Below are 12,271 nucleotides of genomic sequence, written 5' to 3' on the forward strand. Positions count from 1 at the left end.
TACAAAAAAAGGATGGGGGAATCTTCCAAAGAAAGGAAGGAAGTAATCAATTTGATAAGTAACTCTATACATGGATGTGTAGATCAGGCAAAGAAGGAACTTTCAGACACAAACTGAAAGAAAGTCCTCCTGAAACAGCTACTTTCATATAAACATTGAATTACACGAAAGAAAAAATCCTTGACTGGGATTCAACAATTAAAATCTTCGTAGGGGCTAAGAATATCTAGATCCGGCACTGATGACAGCTGAAACGCTTTGGTTCAGTCACATATCCTGTTTCAAGAATCTTACGGATGTGGTAGGTTACAAACGTTACAGAAATATTCCCAATTGACCCGACTACCTGTGGAATTCAGCAGAGTCTGTCGCACTTCACAACACGAAATGACAACCCAAAAACCATGAGGAATAGATATAAAAATACCTACCCAGTGGCATGAACAATGGACAACCAGCAAATAAAGAGTAGGTAGGTGAATGCTACTCTTGCTTACTTTTAAACTTCTGTCCGATCACTGTGCTTTTAACTGCAGAGTTGCCTTTTGTACGTGGTTTCACGCGTCACACTCGGCTCGTTTCTTTTGTGTTCAAATTATAATAATCGGAGTTATGAAAATTGTAGGCGACATTAATTGTAGGAATGACTCCTACTGAAAGACATCATTAAAAAATTGTCGTAACATCCTAGAGTTGTGTATTGTTAGTGATTCACGAGTAATGTGCAAAAAAGAAAAACGGGTCAGTCTGAAATGAAAATTCATGTGATTTATTTGAACTGACGGAACAACTTTTTAAACTGTTAGAAAAATGGTTTCTTTGTGGATGATTATTGCAAGGAAATTCTTTAAAAAAGCGCGTAGTGTGATAAAAAACATAAGTGACGTTAATTGTAATCTTATCGTTGCAGCGTGTACAATGTAAGTATTTTTAGTTCGCATGGCATATAAAGTAAATGGGAAATACCTATTCAATATTTGCTTCAAATCTTGAAATAGTTCAAAGAAGTTCAGTACTTCACTATTTATCAAAATGAATATAGGTAGCGTAATGTACACTTTCAAAAGCAACATGTTTTTACATGATGCAAATAGCGGTATCCCTGTTTCTCCGACACACTGAACAAATTAGCCATTCAGAGAGTAATAATGAGAAGGTTCATATGTATAAAATGCACAACTCAGTTCTGAAATCTGAATGTGACGTGAGACCGCGACCACGTGACATCGTTTAGGTCAGGGACGGCGCCAGCATTTTTTACGCCCCTAAATTAAATACACCCTTTAAGTCAGGATTACAAATTCAGTATTAAATGAATGAACCAAATATTGTTTGAAATTTCGGCGTTGTATTGCTGAGCTGATTTCAAAACTATATCACAATTTGCTTCCAACTGATTCAGCTTTACAAGTTATTTATTTAATAATAAACAAAGACGAAAATGAACAAATTCAAAAATTACGTAAGTATTGTTATTAGAACTACTTATTAAAACTATTGAGCCAAATAATGATAAAAAATATTTTTATAATACTAATGTTTATGCGGCACTCGATTTAGCTCCTAAAGAATTTATGCATTACTTTACAACACACTGTATACTTTTTTCAGTACAGTAGTCAATAAAAATATTTTAATGTTGTTAATCTGCATCACATGGAAATTATTCTGATCATTAGAATATTCTGTGATGTGACCAACAGTCGTAACTTGAAATTTGATCGATCGATCTTTTCGGAGATTTTCACTTCCCACAATCTGAAAAAAATTAATGGAGAACTTCATACAGGCGTAGAAATGGCAAACGTTTAGTTCATCTCTACGTAAATTCAAAGTATTTTTCACGAGGAATAATGTTCCATTTATCATCAGTAGTTTCTCGTATTCAATAGTTTCTTTGGCAAAATTATAGACAACCCCCACTTTCGTTTTCACTCATACATAAGTGGCTTCTTTTTCAATGAACTTAAGCTGAATGTAATGTGCGAAAAAAATGGTTTGACTCACGTCTATTGAAATGATAATAATTTAAATACCTTTGTTGAGCTAGCAGAACCAATTCGAAACTCTTACACTTACTTTGAAACCAAATTTGAGGCTATAGCTTTGTACTCTATGATCGAATCTTCATTCTTTATTTAACAGAGAAAATAAAGAAATTCCATTGTCTAATTACCAGACTGTTACCGGATCGTTTTATTCTGTTTTAATTAATTAATTATAATACTTAGTAGCAACAAAATTGTTAATCAACAAATGCGTTTCCAAGCAAAAAAAAATTTTTTTAAGAAACGATTTTGTTTGTGAAAATCATAATATTCATCACTAATAAAAATCCCCTCAAAAAAATTTCAAATATTTCATTAACAACTCATTTGTTTATAGCAATTTTTTAAATAAATAGAGCTAAAAATTATGAAAAACATTTTTATGTAACTTTAAATAATGAGAATACGAATAAATTTGAATATTGAAAAAACATCATTTTTTTCATTGCTTTAATTGAATTTTTCACTTTGATTATCAATAACAAAGTGAAAAATCAATTTTTTTTAATTTTTCCAACGGGAATCTTTTTTGAAGGCTTTCAAGAAAAGCTCCAAGAAGTGAACAACATTTTAGGTTTTTAGTTTGAAAATAATCAGGGTGTTTATATAAATTTAAAACTTGTAAAAATTAGTTAATTAACTAAAGTATATCTAATAAAATGATCACCGAAAAATTTTTTCTCATGGATATTCGTTTATTCGAGTGTCTAGAAAGTACGTGAATTTTTTTCTTCTTAATAATGATATTTAATCGGTCAAAATTATTTTTATTGTATCGGTCAGCGAATCGCCCGCTTTTAGCGCTATTTTTGCCTCTGATTTAAAATTATAAATATTGGTGATAGAGTTCCGGGAGGTAGGACTTTTTTTAGGATATTTCCCCCCTCTTTAAGGATCTTTTTTCAAGTTTAGGACATCTTTAATATTTTCCGAGATATTTGCAAAAAACCAAACCCCCCTTTTTACTAAAGTGTTTATAACTTCTGCAATTTTTTCGAGTCCCTCTTGAAATTTTTCAAAAAGTTGCTAGATGTTATTCCGAATCGAATGAGACCTGGATCATAATTATCGGTGCCCTTGGACAGAAGTTAAAAAAAAGGATCTTGTGATCCAGATTGATATGGCAAGAACTTTTGATGCACTACGCTACGGTAATCGTAGAAAATAGTGAGCAAAACCTTGATATTTGATCGAAATTGGCGTGCTTTTTATTGGTCTTGGTTTTCAAACAAATTCAAGTGTGATTCATTTGAATAATTTTTGACAGAATAAGTAAAACATCTGATTTCCAGTTTATAGTTTGTATTCAGAAATGTTTGTTCCTTCAAGGCCTTCAAAATGAGCTACGATATAGGGTTCCATTTAGAATTTTGGGGTGCATCGCCCTGGTGAATAAGTTGCAAATGCGTAAAGACGACTTCGTAGATATCAACCTGTACTAAGACTTTTCGGACCCCCGGTATATACTTGTATTTTCAACAAAAATAGAAACAATGTAAAAAAAGCTTGATAACAAACACAAATACGAGCGTTCTCCGCGCTATCAATCCTACTGTTTACCTGACATAATGAGAAAATGAGTACTTATAATAACAGTCAGACTTTGTTCCATCGAGCGGTACAACGACAACCAACCAAATTTTGTGCATAAAGTTGAAAGATAGGTATTATCATTCGTTATGAGTACCATTCACTCAGTGACCATCACGAAGTGCGTTCAATAACGTGACCGTTCAAGGTTAAAAAATTGTGTTGAATGTGGTGAGAATTGAAAAAAAGTGCAAGGTTTGAATTCTAAATAGTGCAAATTGAATAAATAAAAAAGGTCGAGCCGTTGCTCCCAGAATAGAAAGATTCTAGATCTGGATAGTTCATACTTTTTGTTTTTTCTGTTGGGTGTTTGGAAAGTCTGTAGAATTATTTGATTTTGAGGAAAAATCGGTAAATCGATTTATACAGGGTGTTCCTTAAGAGATCAGATTTGTTGCAAAATAATTGAGGATCTAAAAGGTATTTGTTTGTTGTCAGATGCACTGTGATCAATTAAAATTACGTCATAACGCAGCACCGCTTAATAATTTTTGAAAACATAAATTTAGTTATCCTGGAATAAATGACGTGTAGCAGAATTTATTTACTGCACCTCTTGAAAATATGGAGTTTGTCCATATGTGATTTCTTTTAAAGATTAAAAGCAGAAAAAACAGCGTACCCACCATAGCAATAAAAAATGAATTCTTTGTATGTACAAATGTCAGTAGCTAATATTGATGTTGGTTTAAAGTAAGGTGTTGGTGTTAAAAACTGTCACAGCGCGTTTTGATTGATTTTGAAGTGTTATTGAAGTTATTTTGGTAGTCCGCTGTTTTTCTGAATATCAGTAAATATGGTAAATTATACGAATGCGGAAATGGCGCAAATGCATTACGTACATGGCCTTGCCGATGGTAATGCAACAGAAGCCAGGCGCATTTATCAGGAAAGATATTCTAATCGTGCCTTACCAGATAGCCGAACCTTTTCAAATATTCATCGTCGACTTGGGGAAACTGGTAGTTTCAAGAAAGGGACTACGGACGGTAGACCTCGTGTAGTAAGAACTCCTGAAATTGAGGAAGCGGTGCTGCAAGAAATTGAGGAACTCTGGATATTTGTCATCAAATTGTTTGACTTTTGATGTGAAAAAATCTGTAAAAAACTGTAGTCCACACAAATGTGGGGCAACAGCCAGTATTTTGTGAACTAGTGATTGCAGCGAAATAACTATCAACAAATTAGTCATGTAACGTGATTTACTGCAGAATTTTTTTCAGGAACTAATTTTTGAATCTTAGCTCTTTGACAATTTATCCGGTCAATTGGAAGAGTTGTAATCGTCATATGCACACTTGCACACGTTTCCACGTCAGATTTAGTTCAATGTGTTGAAGTTTTTAAAAAGATTTTCCGTCTATGTTTGGAATTTCTAAAAAAACTACATGCTTTCGATATGCAAGTTTCGTTAAAAATACTCAAAATAAAAAACAAGTCCAATTAGATGGTCTTCCTCCAACCTCAGCGGCTGCTCATCAACATCTTTCATGGATATATTACCGAGTTCAAGTGTGGCTTGGTTGAGGAAAACAAACTGTTACAAGCCACATCAGATTTGACCGAAATTCCTCTCTCAACTGTACGTAAAATAGTCAAAAACAAAACTTATGAACGCAAGACCATATATATATATATATATATATATATATATATATATATATATATATATATAGTCTAGGGATATTTTTATAACATACTAAATATCATGAAAATAAATGCATGAGGTTGTTTAATTTCGATTAAATTGGTACACTCGACCACACTGTATATTTCTATGGATTGAACAAAGCCTGCAAAAACGGTAACTGCAGCAGACGCACCAGGTAACCATTGGTCGTGATACTGTCAGAAATCGACTGCATGAAGCAGATCTCCACCGATCTCGTTTTTCCAAATCGCTCACTCACAGCTTGACAGTAACTCGACACCATTCTTCTACCCATCGTCCGTCCGTTTGCTGGTGCTGTTGGTGAAAACTTCCACCTAATGCACGAAAATGCTCGTCCACATGTCGCGCGTCTAGTGACTGACTGGCTCACCAACGAAGGAGTTGATGTATTGCCATGGCCCAATCTCATTTTGTCGATGCACGATAGATGTAGGGCCGTAATAAACCAGCGTGTAGGCCATACTTTGTACTGATTCCAATTTTTTTTGTATTATGATTTTTTTTCGGGGTGCCAAAGAAGAGCCATATTTTTTTTAGTTTTGCTTATATGCGCACTCAGTATTTTTGACCATTTAATAAATTTTGTTGTAAGTTACATTCGTTTAATAATCACCCGTCAACTTTTTTTTCCCTAAAGCGATCTAAAAAAAAATATTGCCATTTTTACAAATATCCCTAGACTTTTCCGATGTGTGTATTTATATATATATATATATATATATATATATATATATATATATATATATATATATATATATATATATAATCTAGTAAGGTTAAGAGCCACCGGTAGACAGCTGTTTCAGCCTATTGGGCATCGTCAGTACCGGGCAGGCGGTCCTCGCTTGCGTTTACGCAGCAATTTTTATCAAGTACTTTCTTGGTTTTTCTCATATTGTCTTCAATCGAGGACCGCCTGCCCGGTACTGACGATGCCCAATAGGCTAAAACAGCTGTCTACCGGTGGCTCTTAAATTGAAATCAATATGGTAGTGATCAAAAAGTACTTATCTATTTATTCTTATATATATATATATATATATATATATATATATATATATATATATATATATATATATATATACAAAGAAGATTTTATCGAGTGTGTATGATATACAAATCAAAAAATAAACAATTTCTATTATAATATTCATGCAGTCATTGTTCACTCTGGTTCTGGCGTTGAGTTTGGTCATTATTACGCCTTGGTCAAAGACGAAACGGACTGATTTAAGTTTGAGGATAGTCGTGTCACGAAGTGTTCTGGCGATGTATTGAATCTATTGGAGCCTCTGGAGACCCCCTACATTTTTTTTATGAGAGAGAGAACATTGGCAGATCAAGATCTTCTGACATGTGGTGCTGCAGGTTTTTCCGGATTTAATCAATGAAGTCGCCCCGGAGCGCCATTTAATTTTTATTGTTGTTTTTATTTTTATCGTTGTTTTATAATTTCACAAGTACCTAAATAGGATATTTGCGTACATAAAAGAATATATATAATAACATATGTCACAAAAGGATTTGAAGCTTTATAACATTCATTTATTATATGCGAGCGCTTTCGATAGCTGGCTGTGCTATCATCAACAATAAGTGAACAGCAACATCTCTGATAGTGATTCGATGATTCTCCATAACAATTCTCAACATTTTCATCGGTTGTTGATGTGCTGGGGCGTCCAGGGCGAGCGCCGTCATTCACAACTTTTCGATCTTTTGTGGAAATCCTGTACCACTCGTTAACAGTCTTCTAACTCAGAGTACAATCATCGTAAGCCACTATCGGCATTTCAAGATTTTTTGAGCACTCACTTTCATTTTAAACATAAAATTCTTTGATCAATTTTTTCGATAGCAGAAAATCACTGGACAGATCTAACTTTTATGCCTCTCACCAACAAAGTAAACATGCTACACAGCTGAAACATATGTTCGCAACGAGTGTACCAACATAAAAACAATCGCTAATCGAATATACTTAGCCCGCGAAATTTGAACATTCGCCTTATTTTTTGAACAGTTTCAGTTTGGGTAAAGAAAAAATTAACTTTGATACACGAATGCATTTTGTTGATGGATTCACTCGTAGTCCAATCCGAACTTACCAATCCTATGCCTCCGGCTACAAATGTGTATTTTACGCCCTTGAAAGATAAAAACATCTAGTATCTACTCTATATTCGTATACCTTGATGACCTCGACTTTTGATTCTTCTTCAAAAACAAGTTATCTGAAACAAGTTAATACTGTTTACTTTCTCAAATAATCCAGACAAAAACCAACACTCAGCCAAACAAATAATGCTCAAAAGCAAATCAAACTCGAAAGCTTAAACATTGTTAAACATAAAAAATTGCACTTATTTGCATTCAAGCTGATGCGCATTTCGATTATAAAAATTTGTACAAACCGAACACTCGGTAAATACTCATTACTAATGAACAATTTGATATAAATGTTTATATACCCAGATATTATTGAAGTAGTCTTATCAGCGTCGTTGATAATATTGTGTGTTTCGAATATCTGCAGATCAGTCGAGATTTTGGTGGTTATGGTGGTTATGTTTTCCTAGCAACACACATATCCGCTGTCTGAACATGGGAATTGGGTAAGGATGGTCTATTTATTTAAATAGATGTTTTTATACAGATTTATGGTCTCATGAAATATTGAATATCACCATGGTGTGGAGCTGTTAATTGTTGCAAAATAAGTGAACTTGAGATAACTTCTCCAGTTGAACTGGTATCTTAATCTATTTTACAGTATATCAAATGCATGCAATATAAAATGGATTGTCGATTTTTTTTTATTTTTCACTTATTTTTATTTTCTATTCTTTCTTATTTCTTTCTACTCTGTGGTCGTTTTCGTCTTTTATCTTGGTTATTTCCTTTAATTCCTTTTATTGTGTTTTAATTTCACGTTTCATTGCTCATAGATAATTGATACTTTAGCTATTCATTTTAATTTTATTCGTTCTCTAATAGATTTCGAATCATATTAGATAATGGAAGTCCTAACTAGTAATAGTTATTTATTATACAAGGGAAAAAAGTATTAAATTTTAGCTCGAGAGAGGAAAGCGGAGAGAGACAAAAAACCGAGAGCTAAAATCTAATATTTTTCCCGCGTACACTTACTTTTTTCCCGGGGAAAAAAGCAATTCCATAATAAACGACATGTTGTTACCTGTCATCAGAAAAAAATAGTTTAAAGTTCCAGCTCAACTGAATAAGCCACGCGTTTTAAATGAAGTTCATAGTACACAAATTGTTCAATTATTATCATAGATAGTATTTATGTCATGAAGTACCGAGATAGTATATTTGAAAAACAAGTGGAATATGTGTAGTTTCTGCGTTGAGAACAAGTCGAGCACTTCGACTGTTACTACATCGCCTTAAATAATATCTACCGCAGAAGTAGACGAAATGTCAGGCATACCTGCAGATCGCGGCCAAAAAACCTGGAAAATATATTTGACACAGTTATATCCGACCGTGAGTTGTAGAAAATAAATTCCACAATTTCTTCTTGTTCCAAGGAAATCGACTTCAATGCCTCTATTTAATTTTTTTTTTATTTTATGATTGAAGAATAAAGAAGATATATTTGGAAGATTGTTTGAGCCAATACCTTAAGTGCATAGCAGTAGTTGGTCAACATGTTTTTTCCAATCCAGGCTAGGATCTATCGTGATTCCTAATAATTTTACATAATGAGCAGCTGTAATTTCGTCTCCATCATGGAGTAGCGAAAAAGTGCCATTTTGTTGCGCATTACAAAACTTCATGAGTTGAGTTTTATTAATATTCATTTGCATGTTATTCATTTCAAACTAGTTTTTTAGTATGTTTACAGAATTCGATATGCTGTTTTTTATATCACTCCCAGTTACATCGCTGAATATTAAAGAAGTGTCATCCGCAAATTGGATAATTTTTTCGTCAACTATATTAGCCAAGTTTTTGGCATACAAAATAAACATTAATGGTCCAAGTATGGAGCCTTGTGGAACCCCCACTTTTGTTTCTTCCTTTTCGGATTTGATTTCTTCTCCATTTTCATTCATTCATTCATTCATTTCTGTTAGCTATTGGAATCTATCTGTTATGTAAGAGTTTCAAGGACACTCCTCTCATTCCAAAATATTCAAGTTTTTTTAGTGAGTGTAGTGTGGTCTATCCTATCGATTGCCTTGGACAGATCTATAATTACTGCCATCGTTTCGTCTTTATTGCTCAGTGAGTTCAATATCGCAGTAAGGACATTATATAACGCTAGTATAGTGGATGTACTTCAACTAAACATCACTGTAGGTAATAACAGTGGTATTTAAATCAATTGAGTACCTGAATTTTTTGTTTACTTGTGGATGTAAAATGCGGATGTAACCTGCTAAATCAATATAGTTTACTCACCGGTTTTCATATTAGTGTATCCACATTGTCACATGTAAACAAAATTTAGGTACTCAATTGAGTTAAGTGCCGTTGTTATTACCAACAGTGGTGTTTAGTTATATAAGAGCTAACATTATTATTTATTTTCAGTTTTATGATGTTAGTTTGAAAACGTCCATGTAGGACGAAACTGCAGTAACGACAGTTACTGTGGAAAGTTTCACTTCTCATTTTTCATGATGATGTAAATTGTTAGATATATTTGTTAAATTTGTGACGATATATCTGTAGAGTTTACAAGGTTTTTCTTTTCAGTAAGCGTTTGAATCTTTCAACTAAACGTTGCATGTATTATTCCTGTGGGGACTGTTTATAATTATTGCTTTCAGGCTTATTGGATTCGTCTGTAACTTCAACACCCTGTATACTTCACTTCTATATGTTATTAGTAAGCACTATTGCATCACAGAGCATGCTCTTTTCATCGGCTTTCTCGCAATTTTTTACTGGTATCCTAATCACATATGAATAATCTCAATTATAAATGTCAAAGGTCTTGTTATAAACACATCTTCAGTTATTTTATTTGCTCAAAATGAGCAAACATTTGAAATTTTCATAGTTTTGAATACCAAGAATATAATTGATATTTTAACAATGATGAAATGGTATAAACAAAAAGATTCAACGTTTTATTTTTTTTAAGGAGATACATAAGTACTTCAGGTATATCCTTATTATTTTTCGATCTCTGAAAGTTTATTCCACAAGACTCCATTTTCCAAATGCCACCCTGTAGAGATTGTGAAGCAATAGTGAAACACGTCAACTTTTTAGGGCGACACAGTTTTTTGTCAAAATCAACTTGTCAGTTCTGAAGCTGAAACAGGATTCAATAAAAAACCATCATGCATTTTTCAGTTTGAAGACATAATATGTAATTTCTCAAGAATGAATTTGAATCATTGCCTTCCAATATGAGCACATTTCATGAAACTTTCTTAACAGTTGATCAGTTTGAAATTACCAATTTCTTATTTGAATTAGCAAATGCTATTATATTTTATTAAACACTATTTTAATAATCATACTCCTTAAAAATAGGCGATTTCCAACGAAACTTATATATAAAAAAACTGAACTATTCACAGTCAGACATATTTACACTTACCATTTGAAGGGAAAAAGTCTAACACTCGCGCAACCACAAATTGGGATATGAATGTTGATTTTTTTGATAACTCTTTAACACAGAAATCATCTTTCTACTATGGACCAAAACTATATAACATTAAATATAAAACAAATTGAAACGACCTATATATATTCAAAATAGAAATTGAAAAAATATATCTAGAAAACTTCACAAAATTTGCAATCTTCAACGCAACGCATAACATTCACCTCACTCCACCTCTAGTACTTTTTATCATTGTAATTGCTGAAAATTGCTATAATTATAATAATTTTTTCTTCGGCAAAACAGGCACTGGAGCCTAGGTCACCCTCCCTCCTTATAGAGCCTAGATTTATTTATTTAATTTACATTTAAAAAAAATTTAGATTTACGTTCAATAATGCATGCTTTCGTTCCAATTACTTGTTTATCTGTGAAATTGAACCAATTATTGTATTGTTTTATACTGCTATTATTATTTTATTATTATATATTTGAAATTTCTGAATCCACAGTTGCTAATTTATTCATAGTTCACAGTTGAATATATGAATAAGCTGTTCTTTTTAATAATTGATATTTTGGACGATGCGGCTGTGTTGGTGGCCTAGCTTTCAATGTTTTCATAATTTTATCGGTTCGAAGGAAATAATCACTTCATATGTTTGTGCTAAACGCGGTGTTTCATCAATTGTTCACGTACTTAGCATATTCCATCATTTTCTATGACTGATATCGGAAAAAAATCTAAGGTTATCGAACAGAGGTCACCGAGCAAAAACTTGCTTGTTTCGTTTCAAAACCTACTTTCAAAGTTCACTTTTTGAGTATTGCACTAAATTGTATTGTGCGTGCACTAAATTTATTCAGAAACTCTCGACTTTTTTGATTTGATACCCGCGACAACCTTCCCATATGAGGGTTTTTGCACGTCAGCTACACCTGACGATGCCTTAGATTCAACCGTGGAGGGCTTTTTTGACTCTGGTTTTGGTGAATCATCACTTGAGAGCCATCGTTTACTAACCTGCTCATGGGGGGTTTGTTCCTCCACCTGAGACATATTCTGCGTACGTCGATAAAAAATTTGGTGCAATATTAAGTAAAAGTTTTTCTTTTGTGGATGATAGGGCGAGCTATTTTGCCCTTTTTGAAAGTAAGAGGTTTCATCAGTTTTTTATTATTTTCGTGAAAACTGTAACTCTCACAAAAATTTTGTAACGAACTTTGTTGTAGACAATGGTAATATCTAAAAAAAAATTTAATAACTTTTTGTTCCATCTTTTATAATAATTGCCTCGGAGCGCCAATTAATTTTTATTGTTGTTTTTATTTCTATCGTTTTATAAAAAATATATACAGTGTCATACA

The 12,271-nt window shown here is 32.9% G+C and overlaps 1 protein-coding gene and 1 long non-coding RNA gene across 8 annotated transcripts in view; one reads left to right on the top strand and one right to left on the bottom strand.

Moving 5' to 3' along the window:
• Positions 1-302: 302 nt before the first annotated feature.
• LOC111514816 (long-chain-fatty-acid--CoA ligase 4) overlaps positions 303-12,271 on the top strand; it is a 31,149-nt gene continuing 19,180 nt past the window's right edge. Inside the window, exons 1-2 of one of the 7 annotated variants that reach the window (XM_074171093.1) lie at positions 3,674-3,809; positions 7,847-7,925. In XM_074171093.1, coding sequence (XP_074027194.1) covers positions 7,915-7,925 — 11 coding nt within the window. In that variant the 5' untranslated portion in view covers positions 3,674-3,809; positions 7,847-7,914. Of the gene's footprint in view, positions 473-610; positions 921-3,673; positions 3,834-7,688; positions 7,926-12,271 lie in introns of those variants that run through there. The other 6 variants (XM_074171094.1, XM_074171095.1, XM_074171092.1 and 3 more) reach the window with 6 other exon arrangements.
• Positions 6,633-7,729, bottom strand: LOC141480722 (uncharacterized). Its single transcript, XR_012464518.1, has 2 exons — positions 7,594-7,729; positions 6,633-7,560 (listed from the first exon to the last, which is right to left on the bottom strand). It is a non-coding gene; the product is annotated as an uncharacterized lncRNA (long non-coding RNA).

Source organism: Leptinotarsa decemlineata, unplaced genomic scaffold, assembly GCF_025532065.1.
Source record: "Leptinotarsa decemlineata unplaced genomic scaffold, Ldec_3_MD MMD2_tig00000008_RagTag_RagTag, whole genome shotgun sequence".
Lineage (NCBI taxonomy): Eukaryota > Metazoa > Arthropoda > Insecta > Coleoptera > Chrysomelidae > Leptinotarsa > Leptinotarsa decemlineata.